At 44.8% G+C, this 15,112-nt stretch overlaps 1 protein-coding gene across 2 annotated transcripts in view; it reads left to right on the top strand.

The window, feature by feature from the left end:
• The window catches only part of FCHSD2 (FCH and double SH3 domains 2), a 111,862-nt gene that overhangs the window by 18,919 nt on the left and 77,831 nt on the right, over positions 1-15,112 (top strand). For both annotated transcript variants that reach the window (XM_050333464.1, XM_050333463.1), the window contains exon 3: positions 6,450-6,495. In XM_050333464.1, the coding sequence (XP_050189421.1) occupies positions 6,450-6,495 (46 nt within the window). The remainder of the gene's footprint in view (positions 1-6,449; positions 6,496-15,112) is intronic.

The following is a 15,112-nucleotide window of genomic DNA, read 5'->3' as shown; positions in this document are numbered from 1 at the left end:
AGCCAGTCTTTTGTGTAATGGTGTGAACTCCCTAGCCTACAAAAACCTTGGAATTTGAAGCTGGGGGCCAAGGGGGAATGGATTTGAACTGAAAAGGTGTAGATTTAGGTTAGGTTTTAGGAGGAAGTTCTTCCCCTGGGAGGGTGGTGAGGCCCTGGAATGGATTTCCCAGAGAAGCTGTGGCTGCCCCATCCCTGGAAGTGTCCAAAGCAACCTGCTCTGCTGGGAGGTGTCCCTGCCCATGGCAGGGGGGTGGAACTGGATGATCCTTAAGATCCCTTCCCACCGAAACCGTTCTGTGATTCTGTAAATCACATTCCAAATTGGAATACCCCGGGTTGATGCACTCTGGCTGCTGCTCTGCTTCCTGCAGGCTCTGTATAAATAACTAACTTGGGAAATCAGTGTTTTTTTCTGGAAAATAATTTACCCTTCAGACCCTCAGAATTTTATGCAGCTCTTTGAAAACGTTTCAGTTGTGGTGATTGTGTTTAGTCAATGGGAAAGCACGAAGAGGAGCCTGATACAGGCGGTGTCTGAGAGCCTTGTCGTGGTGAATAGTTTCTGTAGATTAATCATTGCTCCAGGTGTGTTGTCTTGGTCTCTGCTGGACACGGGGAGGGAATATTAATCTGCTTAGGTGGTGTTCCTGGAGTCCCTCGTTAGGACTGGAGCTGCTGCTGTGTTCTCTTATCTCAGCATTTATTGCCAACCCCTGCCCTGAGCGGAGCCACAGGGATGATTTATGTTGCCCCAAGTGTTTGTGGATTCAGTTGTGCCTTTGTTAGTGACACACCTGTCCTTAAATGAAAAACAAAGCACTTGTTCCGAAAAACAAAGCATTTGTTCCATTGTGTGCTGATCCACTGGGGTGCATTTTTCGTGTTACTGGGGAAAGTGGGAGGACAATCCAGATAAAAGTACTGAATTAAACCAAACAAGAACGTTGTCATTCCTTAAGAAATCCTGTTTCCCTGCAAGGGGGGGAAATGTTTTGGCCCCCCTCCCTCCTCCCAAGTGTTTCAGGGTTACTTCTCTTTTTAGTCTGTAGTGGCAGCTGGAATTCCAAAGGGTGTTTTAGTTCATCAGCTCAGCCTTGCCCTGGGACTCCCTCACTTCCCTCATGGTGGGATGGAGAGGAGCATTGGATGGGAGAGTGGGAGAACTCCTGGATTGAGATAAAACCAGTTTAATAGGTAAAGCAAAGTAAAGAATTGATTCCTCACTTCCCATGGGCAGACAGGGGCTCAGCCATTCCCAGCAAAGCCAGGCTCCATCAGGCATGACGGAGGAGGACATGGAGGGGCTGGAGCATGTCCAGAGAAGGGAATGGAGCTGGGGGAGGAAGCACCAGGAGCAGCTGAGGGAGCTGGGGGAGCTCAGCCTGGAGAAAAGGAGGCTCAGGGGGGACCTTCTGGCTCTGCAACTCCCTGACAGGAGGGGGAGCTGGGAGGGGTCGGGCTCTGCTCCCAGGGAACAAGGGACAGGAGGAGAGGGAACGGCCTCCAGCTGTGCCAAGGGAGGCTCAGGTTGGACATCAGGAGGAATTTCTTGCTGGAAAGGGTGGTCAAACATTGGTAGGGGCTACCTGGGGAGTCCCCACCCCTGGAGGTGTCCGAGGAAGGCCTGGCCGTGGCTCTCAGTGCTCTGGGCTGGGGGACAAGGTGGGCTCCATGGGCTGGGAGGGCTTTTCCAGCCTCAGTGACCCTGGGATTCTGTGACTCGGGAAGACAAATGCCATTACTCCTAACATTCCCCTTCCTTCTTCCCCCAACTGTTACTGCTAATCACGATTCCACGTGGTCTGGGATATCCCTGGGTCACTTGGGATCAGCTGTCCTGGCTGTGTCCACTCTCAACTTCTTGTGCACTTCCAAGCTACTCGCTGATGGGAGTGGGTTGCCCAGAGAAGCTGTGGCTGCCCCATCCCTGGAAGTGTCCAAGGCCAGGTTGGACGGGGCCTGGAGCCCCCTGGTCAGGTGAGAGGTGTCCCTGCCCATGGCAGAGGCTGGGATTAATGATCTTCAAGGTCCCTTCCAACCCAAGCCTTTGGTTCTGTGGTGTGAGGAGCAGAGAAGGCTCTGAGCTGGGCAAACCCTGCTCAGCAGTAACAAAACACAGCCCTGAGTTATCTCTGCTCTGAGCTTTGTGTTCTCAGCACAAATCCCAACCACCGTGCAGAACATTAACCCCGTCCCAGCCAAACCCACGCTGAGCTGGGATCACATGGGCCTGGAAATGCGGGTGCACTGCGGAGTTTGAGCTTGGTCACGCTCCAGAGGTGTGCAGTGAGATGGTCCAGTCATCTCTGAAAGCTCACGGTAAATCAGGGAGCTTCCTGATGGCTGGAGGACGGTGAATTCCATGCCCGTTTCTGCAGGAAGGAGGCTGCTCAGCTTTCCCTTAATTCCTGGGGATATTACAGAGCAAAACCTCCCCAGAAACCATTTTCAAGGCTTCTTTCCTGAGAAGTCGTTTACTGGAGGGGCAAGAAAGTGATTTACAGCAGCCAAGGGTGAACTGGGCCTGACTGCCTGCTGGGAAAGCTGGGAATGTGGGCAGGGAGAACACGTTGTAGGTGTTACCTTCGACACGGTGTCCTGGAGCACCTTTATGGCCACATCAGGGACACGGGGACTGATAAGGGGGTGGAAAATTGCCTGGACTTCCCCGCTGGAAGTGGAGGGGAGCGGTGCAAAGTCCAGCTGGCAGCTGGGTGTCCCTCAGAGGTCCGGACTGGATCCGTGACTGCAGGAGGGACGGGGATGGTGGGGTGGAGCTCTGGGCAGGTTAAGGAGGATTAAATTTGGGCAGCAGGTTGATGTGTTGGAGGCAGGACCATGTCCAGGGTGACCTTGGGTGGTGACAGCCTCGGGGAGGTGAACAAAGGCAAATGCCAAGTCCTGCCCAGGGACAATCCAGCCTGGAGCAACTGGCCAGGCTGGGAATTTCAATGCCAGGCTGGGCAGAAATATTTGAAGTGTGTGTTGTTCCCCAGCAGGGTCAGTTCCTCTTGCACTGGGATCTGTTTCCCTTGCTTCCAATAAAGGAATTCCATCTGGTCACTGGAAAAGGCACCTGAGATCTGCCTGTTTGGGGAGGCAGGGATTGCTGTTTAAGGCTGGATTTTAACTTCCTGTGCACAGATTTTATTCCAGAGGTAGATGGGGATTTTCTGGGGGGCTCAGCCTGTGTTCCTGCACGTCCTCACTGGGACAGAGGTGGCAGTGAGATTTTCCAGGGGTGATTTTTGTCCCTGGGACAAAAACGAACCAAACCAGCTGTGTAATTCCACCTTGAGACATCATAGTGGCTTTGGAGCTTTGTGGGGTTGCTCCCTTTTTATTTTCAAATTTTTTTTTTTTTTTTTTAATGAGAGCAGTTTTCATGTTCTTAATGGGAAATTTTGGAGTGAGTGTGTGCTTTCACCTTAATGAATCAGGATAGTATTAGTTTGGGCATGAATTCACACTGAGTGTTTGTGCTCAGAGTGCGTACAAGTTGTAAAGTCATAATTTTCCACTGGCATATGTTGTAATTGTCAGGAATTCTCCTTGAGCTGCTTTCTGGGAAGCTAGGAATTTCTGGATATTTCAAAATTCTCTGATTCACCTCCTTGAGTGTTGGTGGACTTGAGTCACTTTTAAACCAGTAGCAACGTGTTTTCCTGTTTTACTTTTCGATGGACTGAATTCACTTTTCACCAAATTTTGAAATTGCCTTAATAATAATTCATGATAGTGAAAGAAGGGGAAATGCTTTATTCCTTCACCTTTTTGGGTTGTTTTTTCCCATTCCTTTTCTCGTTGTGGATCTGCTCCCTGGATCTGGAAAGCCACCTGACGTGGGTTTCACTTGCTGACAGTTTATAAAACAAAGAGAAATGATGTTTTGATTATAAAACAAAGAGAAACTGATGTTTTGGTTCAGTAGCCTCTATTGAAAGGATTTTAAAAAGCCTTTTGGGGAGTCACCATCCCCGTGCAGTGCGTGAATATTAATTTTCCTTCACTGCTTTCATCACCTCTCCGGCACTGAAAGGGTCAACTCTGCTGCTCCGTGTTTTGCTGAGCTGGGAAATCCAGGCTTTGTAAAGCTGAGCACGTTGTTTTAGCCGTGCTTTTGTTAGACAGAGGTTGGGGACTGCTCAGGTCAAGGTCAGAGAAAGGTGTGTTTCTTTAGTCCAACCTTCTTTTTGGACGTTTCAGACACCAGTTTGTACTTTTTCTGGTGCTTGGTGCAGTCGTGGAAGTTGGATTTTCGAACGTCGTTTAAAATTTCCAAACAGTTGACCTGAAAGTTCATAACCAAAGAAATGTATTAACCCAAACTGCTTGTGCTGGGTGAGTGGTACCAATTTGCCAGTTAATCCATTGGTTTTTTGGACCTTTATCACGATCTTGTTCCAAATGCGATTCGGGCCCTGTTGAATTTCTCAGCTTTAAATGGAAATCCATTCACTGATGCAAATTTAACCCCTTCTTTTATTCAGGAGCCCCGACTGTGGGGTATATGTTTCCATTTTTGCATAGCTCTGCACAGAGTTAAATTTTCATACAGCAGGCAAATTCCCTTGCTGACTTCCAGGGGTGTCACTGGGTTTAACTGGTTTTACTCTGCAAGGTGGGACTCTCAGCTTGAGAGTTGTACAACTGGACAAATATAACAAATATGACACTGTTTTATGCGTCACTAATGCATATTTTAATGTTAATATATTGATTTTTCATGGAGGATGGCCAGCCCAAGACATCCAGGCACCACTTTCTCCTGTTTCTCTGTAGGAAAACTCCCTGAAGTCTCCACTGTCCTCTGACCTGACTCCTCCTCCACATTGCTGTGCTGATTTACAGGGAAAACATAAAGAGATCCCTGAATATTTCAGAGCACCTGTTGTATTAAATTGATCTGGGTGACTGAAATACAGGGGAGCTGCCGAAATTCGTGGTTGGGAATTCGCAGCGACAGCCAGGGGTTCAGCACCAGTGCAGTTGGGGTTGGCAAAGTGGGAATGTGCAGTTTTCCTCCTGCTGCTCCCTTGGATCTCCACTGTCTCCCAGAGTCAAGGGAAAATCAGCTTCCATAATCTGATTTCTTTCACGTGGCAGATCGTCATGTTCCATCCAGATACCTTTCATCATAGAATCCCAGGATGGGTTGGGTTGGAAGGGTTCTTGCAGACTCAATAATTCGTGCCTTAAAAACTTACCAGTAGCAGTTGGAGAACATTTCATCACCTTCTAAACCCAATTGTTGCATGATATGAATGGATTTGAAATTCCATCTCGAATGACTATAAAGATCATCCCAGCTTTGCACATTAAATCAAGATACACACGTGGAATTTGCTCCCTGGTGCATTTTTCAGTCAGCCTTTCCTTTGCCCCTGCTCAAAAGAGTTCCCTCCTGGGAAGTTTGGCTGCTCCAGGCTGTGATTTTTGTCCTGTTTTGGAATATATTTATAGCTGTTGGAGAAGGATTCCTGGATGAACTGTCCCAAGGATAAAACCAGCGTTGTGTTACCTGTACTTAACCATTTTGTTCATTCATCAAAAGGCAGACTCAATACAAACTTAGGTATTCTGTAAATTGAATTATGTGCTGTCTTGCCCACTTTTGATGTAAACCCCTTCTTTAAAATGCACAACTTTAAAATGTAAAATATTTCTGATTTAAGGAGGTGCTGTTGTTCAATCCCTTCTCTCCATGCTGGAGCTTGTGGTCCAAGATTTCAGGCAGTTTGGGGACTAAATTTGATTCTAGGGCCAGTTGAATGCTTTTGTTTTAGTTCCCTGGGGTAAAACTTTAACTGGAGAAGGTTTTTAGGGATACCTCAGGCTTGCAGCTTGTCCCAGACGTTGTTATGCCATCAGTTTAAGTGGAATTTGGTTTGGATGGGGGGGGAAACCTCAGGTAAAATACACACTCCATATCCAGGTTTGATGTAAACTAAATATCCTGAAAATTTACCTCTGATTCCCAGTTTTCAACTGCAGTTACTGGAGAATAAAGAGTTCCCAGATTTAAGTTCCAAAGGCAGTTTGGGAAGTTTTAATCCTTGGAGCTGGAATATGGCCAGATCTTTTGGGGAAGAAGTTTATAAACAATCATGATGCTTTTTAGATTTTTTGTTTTACATCCCATTGGGAAATCTGAGCCCGGAACACCCATCAGAATGTGGATATTCCTCATGGTGAGGTGGAGGAGAAAGAGCCTGTCCAGAATTCCTTATTAGAAGATGTTCCTGAGGATTTGTTTTGTTTTAATTGCTGTGCCACCAGAATTACTGTGTAACTAATTTAAATATAATTAGATTTGCCTTTTGCTCGTGGCATAGCCTGAAGCTTGGTGGTTTCTAGTGTAGCTCGGAGAAAATAATTGAAGGAAATTGAATTTATGGTGTGTTGCTTTATGTTTTAATGGATTTTTTTTTCCCTCCTCTCTTTCAGAGCCTTCAGTCAGAAAAGAGCTGCAATTGAGAAGGAATATGCCCAGGTAGGTTCTGGAAGCATTTTAATAGTTGTGGTGTTTTTCTGTTGGGGTAATTTGTTCATCAGCAAATTTCCACAGTGTTTTAATTGATCTTTCCTGTGAGGTTAGTTACTGGGAAAATACTGCAGTTCTCAATCAGTTTGGTCTGTGCAGGACTTGGGCCCATCCTGGGATTCCATGGACATTTTGACTCAAAATTCTTGGACCCAAAAAGCATTTTTAACATTTTTTGTTACGAAGTCAATCAGCTCTTGGTGATGTTTTCTCCGAATTCAGTGTGAAACCTGAGTAAAAAAAGTAAAATCAGGTCAATGAGAGGGAGAGGAAATGTGTTCTGGCACACTGGCTCCAACATAAATTTACATTCACATTCCTCAGTGGGAGCAGCTTCTCATTCAGCTGAAATGAAAGCAGATTTGGCCTCCTGCTCGTGATAGGGAGTGGAATGAATTTTGATTTGTTGGGGAGAAAAGAGGCAGGATTGATTTTTTTTCTCCCTGGTTCCAAAATTGAAGAGCATCTAATAAGGGGCAGCCGCCAGTTTAATTTACAGGAAAGGCTCTTGGAGCTGAAGATTAAAAAGACATTAATTTATTTTAGAATAGATTAAAGGTGGAATAAAATCTGAGCTCGGGGAGCTCAATATCCAGTAAATACAACTGGAGATATGTGCCTGATGTTGGTGTTGGGGCAGTGGCAGAAGGGAAATGTGGGAGCACAGCCTGGCACTAGGCTGGGTCTAAGGGGAGTTTTAGGATGTCATGTTAAAAATCCTTTTAGTGCTGCATCACCCTCAAAACAACAGAGCAAACGTGTGCTGGGGGTTAGATCTTCTGGCAGTAAAGAGGATTTCTGTGTCTGCCATGGGCAGGTTTTTAGGGCTGGTTTTTCTGCCCCCAAACTCAGCTGAGAACGCTTTGCAAACCAAGGGAAATTTGTGCTAGGTTTAATCCTCTCACTGACGACATTCTGCGAGTTATTGGTGCTCCAGTTTTTCACTGGACGGGAACGCGCGTTGGAATATATCGATTCCATCAGCAGGTGAGCTTGATTGGATTGAATACAGGGATTTTTCAGTGGCAGGATCAATATCTGTGCCTCCTGAAGCCGGGCTCAAAAGTAGGTGTTCCGTGATCTTCGCAGCGATGCAGAGAATTTAAATTCGGTTTGAATTCATTTCTCGGTGAAGACACCGGGAGCGTCTTTTACACGCAGAGACACAACAGTCGCTGCATTTAGGGAATAGTCTTGATAAGTTGGAAAAATAATTATGTTCTCAGCTTTGGAAGGCTCAGGCTTAAAACAAGTGAGGCTTTCAGCTCCTTGGGTTTAAACCCCCCCTCCCAGAGCTTTCCAGCAATGCAGCTGCGTCGTTTGAGAGCCACTGAATGGCTCGCTGGGATGAATGAAGGCTTGTGGGATCGCTTCCTTGGATTGCTGAGGAGCTCCAGGACAATGTGGGATGGTTCTTCCAGGGCCTCTAAAAGGATTTCTGTTCTGGAGGGGGGTAATAAAACTGCCTGTCAAGCCTTTTTTGGGGGGGGCGGGAGACGAGTCGTGCTCGAAAGAAATGGGAAGTGGCGTTCAGCAATGCTGGGATGTTCCTTTAAAACCGGTGATAAAGGGAGCTGGAAGTTCTCAGTCAAACCTTTTTTCACGGGTTCTATCCAAATAAATGCCTTTAGGAATGTAGAATATTCTTGGTTTTGGCACATTAAAAGGAGTGGAAGGGTGGACAGGGAAAATAAGTTTTCCCAGAACTGCAAGCTTTGCTGTTTTTTAAAAACAAAATTGTGTCTCGCTGCCCTGCACGTGGGTGCCAAGTTCCCAAACACAGAGGGCTGTTGTTGGGAGCAGGAGAACCTGTCCAAAGGCGAAGTGAAACACCAGCTCAGTGTTTAGAACTTCCCCCTAATTACATGGGAAGTGCTGTGAGCGGATGGCAGGAATGACAGGACCTGTGTTTAAATTTCCCTGTGTCTTATTTGGTCGAGGAGTTCCTTTACAGAGTGTTTTCACCTTGTTGTACCTTTTGTCATCCACGTTGGGGTTTTGGTTTTTTTTTGGCTATTGTCTGTCCCCAGAGGGTTCTTTCCTGGATTTTTTGAGGTTGGAATAAATGGGAGAAGCATCCAGTGTATCCAAGTTCTGCACTTTCCTAGACCAGTTGAGACTCTGGGCTCAGCTCTTCCACTTGTGTTTTCTGTGCTGCATTATTTAATACACAATTAAAGGCTCACCTTAATATTCACAACCGAGAGCTCTCATTTCCCACTAAACAGCGTGCCCGGTGATAGCATTTAAATTGCAATTTTATATTGTTATTACGAGCTGCTCTCCGTGATTAACGAGCTGGAATCAGAGGCTGAGGATCCTTGTTCAGGTGAAAGAACAGCTTGTTGAAGGTGTGCTTTTGCTGCTACCTACCAAAAAAAACTGCTTTGCCCAGCACTTTAATAAGTAAAATGTTGGGGTTTGGGGATTTTTATTTTTTTTTTTGAGATCATAATTACCTCTGTGCTGTACATATTTTGTATTTTTTATTGGAGAGACCAGTCTTTTCCTCTTGGTGTTGAGTGCTGGGAACACTCAGGTGACCTTCCTTGTCGTCTTTGCTTGATGTTTCATTATCATTGTTTCCGAGTAAATGATGATTCCAGGCAATCAGCCCCGTGGAATTTGCAAATAACCTCCTCATTTCCGAGCATGTTAATGGGTTTTTAACTGCAGAACCTCAACTTTAAGGCGTTGATGGGGTAGAAAAAAGGTGGGAAAGCCCATTCCATGAGCTGCTGCATTTGGAGTGAGGCTCGTGTAGAGGTTTCTGCTCGTTTTTTTCTTTTTAAAGGCAATAATTATTAGGGTTTTTTCCTCTTCTCGGTGTTTTCTGGAGGTTAAATTAGCACTGAGGAGACCTGGGTGCTCAGGAAAAGCAATTATCTTATCTGGGATCAGAGAGAGTGGCCTCGGTGTTGATTGCTGTGGCTGTGGCGATGAGAAACTTAATACATTTAAAACGTTTTAAAATAGGGAGAAAAGAAAAGGGAGGGGAGTTTCCATTCCCACATTCCCTGTGTGGAGGCTGGGACTGATGTACATTGATGGCAGTGATGAGGAAGAGCCTGAAAATTAAGATTAAAGTGATGGCAGAGGGTCAGAGCAGAGGTGGAACAAGAGGAAAGGTGGATTTAAAGCAGATATAACATGAGCACCTTCACCCCTTTTCCTCACCACGTGTCTCACCAGCCTTGAAAAACCCACTTATTTCCAGACATCAGAGTCTGTACATAGATATTTTCTATAACATTGCAATATTCCTGTAGCAATTTTTGTCTAGATAACATGTATATATATACACACTTCATATATAAACCACTCATTTCATAAATAAATATAACCTATAATTTATTTTATGGACCTAACCAACATTTTTGGGGCTGCAGTACCCAAATATACTGGTTTTCTAGTGCTTAAAATCAAAAATAGAAGCTGATGGTTTCTTTTACCCACGCTCTGACAGGATGTTTCACTTCACAGTTAGTGGCCTTTTTAGCAATTTTGCAGTGGATTAAAATTGTAAGGGTTAAAAGAAGAGATTTCCCCCCTGTTTCTTATTCCCTTGTGCTGTGACTCTTTTTTTTTTAATTAATTGATTTGTCTTTTATCTTGTGGAGGCTGGAAAGGTGGTAATATTTACCTAATTAGGGATTAGCGAAATTGGGGGAATTTTAGCCAAATATAAGTCTCTGGTAGAACAGAAACAAGACTAAACTCTTGAAAATACACTGATTTATTGCTGCATTAACCATGAGAGCAGGAGGATGGGGAGCGCTTGGAACAGGAACAGCTGGGAAACTTGGGAATGGTGCTGGAGAGCTCTGGAAATGGAACCCTCAGCATGGAAAACAGTCACCTAGGTGGGTTCAGAAATCCTGTGTGGCCAAAGAGCTTCTACTTGGCAAACACAGCCTGAGAGCAGGCTGGGAGGGGAGGAGGTGTCAGGGTTGTATCCAGGTCTTCTTCCCTCTGTGGAGCTACAGAATTGCTGGAGCGTCAGGAAAAATACTTGAGGTGCCTGCCCTGAAAACCCAACAAGTGACTTTTTAGTAGTCATTTCTGTTAGGTTTTTTAATTTTCTTTTTTTTTTTCCCAATTTTTCCTTTCTTTTTCCTTTTTTTTTTTTTTTTTCAGTTTTTCAATTTTACCTATTTTTTATTCCAGGGCCTAAAGGGGCTCCAGGAGAGCTGGAGAGGGACTGGGGACAAGGGATGGAGGGATGGAGGGACAGGACACAGGGAATGGCTTCCCACTGCCAGAGGGCAGGGATAGGTGGGATATTGGGAAGGAATTCCTGGCTGTGAGGGTGGGCAGGCCCTGGCACAGGTTGCCCAGAGAAGCTGTGGCTGCCCCTGGATCCCTGGAAGTGTCCAAGGCCAGGCTGGAGTAACTTGGGCTAATGGAAGGTGTTCCTACCCATGACAAGGGGTGGCACTGGATGATCTTTAAGGTCCCTCCCAACTCAAACCATTCCATGATTCTATGACTCAGTTTAGGATATTTCCTTTGGATAATTGCTGATGTTCTCTGAATTACTGGTTTGGATTCACTAAGGGAGGAAAACCTGGGCTTCCTAACCTGTTTGTTAATGAGTAATCACTGCAAGATTTTTTTGTTCCTTGCCCTCTTCCTGAAAAATCTGCTCTCCTTGGTGTGGAATGTGTGGATGCCTGTGGATTTCAGACACACCTGGAGCCCAGACCGGTCTGTTGGTTTGCCTTAAATCTCGGCACGACAGATTTTTCCGTGTTTTGGGAGAGGATCCATCCCTTTCCCGGTCCCTGCCTGACATCAGATCATGCATATTGATGTCCTGGCTCGGGCCTTTGAGCCATGATGGTGCATAATCACCACAACTTACTGGCTCCAGAAAGGAAACACCTGCCTGGTGCTACCTTTGGATTCTATTCCCCATTCAGAGCACCAGGATATCCATGGGGAGGGGGAGAAGAAAATGAACTGGAGGGCTCTGTAGCTATTCAGGCCATTCTTCCCAACAAAGCATGGAAATCAGTGGCCGTGAAGGCCACAAAGAGGGATCTGCTCCATCTCAGAAATGGTTGGGAACAACTATTGTGGATTTTACAATAACTTGTAGAGACAAGTTTGACAAATCAGGTGTTATAATGGGATTATTGATACCATTCTGCACTTGTCACACTTCAAGCTCGTGGTGCACGTTCCCGTTTTTCCACCCCCCAAACAAGAAGCTCTTTAGAATTCTCGATATTAAACGTCCCTTTAACATTTAATATAATATGCTTTCCATGGAACAAAGGCTTGGGGTGTCCATGAGCGACGTTTCCAACAATATTATCGTTGACCTTCTCTTTTTATGGAGATTTTGCTTTGAGTCCTTCGTGTACTTTCTCATCTCCAAGAAACACATGGCAGCACTTAGAGCAAGGGGGGGAAAAAAAGTCAGATATCTGATTTAGGTCTTGTCTCACTGGCTGCTCTGTTCAAAGAAAAATTAAAATGTCCTGTACTGCAGTTATTAGTCCACTGAAAAAGAACTTTTAAAGGCAGCCTTTTAAAAATGCCAAGCTATCTGCTCCACTTTTTATGGAATTCTTTAGGTTAAAATAATATTTCCCTAAGAACAGAGGAGGACTGTCAGCTTCTATTTTCAGTGAAAACATCGAGTTCCTTATAAAGGGGTTGCTAAGCTTAGATTTACGCTGTTCCTACAAAGAGAGCCCTTCATGAAGAAACTCCATGTTTTGCTGAACTGATGCAAGCAAGTTTCTCTTAGGCTGCTTTTAGCCCTTATTTTTCTTTCCGATTACTGCTCTCCCAAGCATCCACTGCCTGGAATTCGGATCCTTGGAAGTGGTTCTGCTTTCGGATGAAAAGCATTCTTTTTTCGGGGCTGCTCCTTTTGGCTTGGCCTTTCAGTTCCAGTGGAATCAGGATCTTTCAACCCGTGGAGTTATCCAGGAGTTATCCCTACTGCAGTTTGTGTGTGTGTGCTTGGAATTTTTTTTGGACTGTTTCAGCATTTCATCTCTTTTCTAACACATTCAATCCAAACACTTGTCCTTCCCAAGAGCTGCTTTTCTCCTCCCCGTGATTTAAGGGGGCAGGAAAGTCACAACTCAAGGCTTTAAAAATAAACCAAGTGGAAACTTGCAGTAGCTGAGTCATAACTCTGAGCCACCAATACCCTATGGAGTCTTTTCCACATCTTTCTGAGGTTCCTTTTTCATGTGTGTCTTTTCTTATGTCTTGTCCTGGGGGACCAAGAGGAAGACTTCTTATTTCTTAGTTTTCCATGCCTCGTATGCATCTCATGTTCATCCCGGAGTTCTTTGGGTGGAAGAGATTCCTGGAGGTCACCTCTTCCAACCTCCCGGGCTAACTGGAGTTCAGTGAGGTTGGTGAGGTCCTGCTTCCTTTTAAGCTTGGAAAATCTGGGAGCGTGTTGATTCCCAAACTGCATCCCTTGGGAAGGATGTGTTTTCATTCTCATGACTGTTTTGACAGCCCAGGTCCTGCCTCAACCACCTCCTTGGCTGTTTGTCCCGCTCTGTTTTCCCAGTTCCCTGGTAATGTGGCTGTGCCTTGTTCTTCTCCTGCCCTTGCTTCCAGCTTTTGGGATGGTACCAATTCCTGGGGAGTGAGGGAAATAAATGCATCCTGGTTTGCAAACACTGCTGGAGATGGCTCTGGATTATGTGCTGGGTGGTGTTTGTTTGGGTTATTTTTAACTCCCCAGAGCTTTTAGGTAAGAAGGCAAATACTTGGTGGATGAGCATCACCCATCATTCCTTCCTCAGGTTTTCTAGCAGGCCATAAACAACTTAAAATCCATTTGTCTCAACTTTCTTTTGGCTTCTATTTGCACTTTCTCTAGATCTGCCTTTTTTTTGGAGCCATTACTTCAAAAAAACTTTGTATTCCAGCATAACTCTGCTTCTTTACCCAATAAACACCTTCTCTGTTACAATCAAAATTAGGGAAAACCAGCAATGGCTGCTTTGCCTGAGAATGTAATTGGAAAGAAAATGCTGGTGTAAAGAAATAGTCGACACAGAAATAAAGGTATGTAGAGTTTCATCCCTTGCTTAGTTCAGTTGGTGAATTCAGCTGATTAAATTTTCTGCAGTTCAGGTAGTTCAGCTGGTTTTCAAATGTTGGGCACACAGAGGGAATTTGTGGGAGTTTTTACTCCTTTCCTCTGCTGGACTTCAAAAAACAAAGGTGTGATTGCACCCTCTGCACAGTAATTGCACAGTGGTTTGGGTGATGTGTGACTCTGTATTTTAAGTTTGAGAAGTTATTCTTCCTTTTCATGTTTCTCAGATCATGTTACCTTAATTTTAACTGTTGAAAAGGTCTCCACTCATTAAATTAAAAAAAAAAAAAAAAAGGTAAAGCTCATTTTATTCACTGTTCAATAATTAAAATTAAAATACATAATTTGTGAACGCTGCAGAAGTGCTTAAATGTAGTTTTGCAGGAGCAGCCTGTCATCCTTTCCATTCTGGAGCAATCCCTGCTCCCAGGGATCCAGGTTCCCTGCCTGACATTCAGGACTTTCTTAGATGGATATAATGTAAACTGGGCAGAGCTTCTTGGCCTGTTTGTTTTAGAGGATTATTTTAAAGGTCCAGTCGGTGTGTGCTTAACTGGTTTTAAAAACTGTACTCCCTTCTTCCTCCTTCCAGCCTTGGAAGTTTTTGCTTTCAGACCTGGATAAACCAGGATGTGTTGACAGCTTGAAAAAAACCCCACAAAAACAAACAACCCTACAGAGAATGTTGAAGTCGAGTCTGCCACAAATGATTATTCAGTGCCAGCCCCTACACACACAAGTTGACTTGTTCTTACAGATAAAGGCCTTTTGCCTGCTAGTCCTGCCTACATTCCCAAAAAAAAGGAAGGGAGAAAGGAAAGAAGGATGTGATCCAGGGAAGCAGGCAGCTCTATCTATGGCTCACTCCTTGGGTAAATAGAGGAGGAGAAGGGCAGGATGTTTCTCCCCCGTTTTGGGGAAATAAGCCTTGTTCCTGGTGTTCACTGCAGGCTCTGGAGCTGCAAATGTGCAGCAATATTTAGGATTTCACTTCGAACCAAAGGGATTTTGCCGTATCTAAAGGAAGTGTTGCACAACATGAACAAAAAAAAGCAGTTCCACATCAGCTTTTAGATGCTGGGAGGTTATTTTTGGTGGTCCACCCCGTTACAGCTGTTGCCTCAAACGTTTATTGGTATATTTTTTGGTCTTTGTGGTGGTGAAGCCTCATCTCAGCTGGGTCATCCCCTTACACATTGTTTTAGAGGGAATACCTAACAATATCTGACCAGCTTCGTACTCTAGGTGAGGGAGAATGTTGTCCAGCTGGATTCTGGAAAATAAACCAATAAATGGATATACTGACCGGTATCTAATCCATACAGGTGATGGGCTCCTCCTGTTTGCAGGATTGGTGCAATCACTGAAATAATAATCAAACAAACCCCCTGTGAAAGTGTTGCACCTTATTTCAGTGGTGTTTATTGATTGTATCAGTTACAACAGTGTACTTGAGGAACTGGATAATCGTTTTTCAGGGTTTTT

Source organism: Myiozetetes cayanensis, unplaced genomic scaffold (assembly GCF_022539395.1).
Source record: "Myiozetetes cayanensis isolate MyiCay16 unplaced genomic scaffold, myiCay2020 scf5-8, whole genome shotgun sequence".
In the NCBI taxonomy this organism is placed as follows: domain Eukaryota; kingdom Metazoa; phylum Chordata; class Aves; order Passeriformes; family Tyrannidae; genus Myiozetetes; species Myiozetetes cayanensis.
The sequence above is the reverse complement of the archived record's forward strand: the minus strand, read 5'-3'. Positions and strand labels throughout refer to the sequence as shown.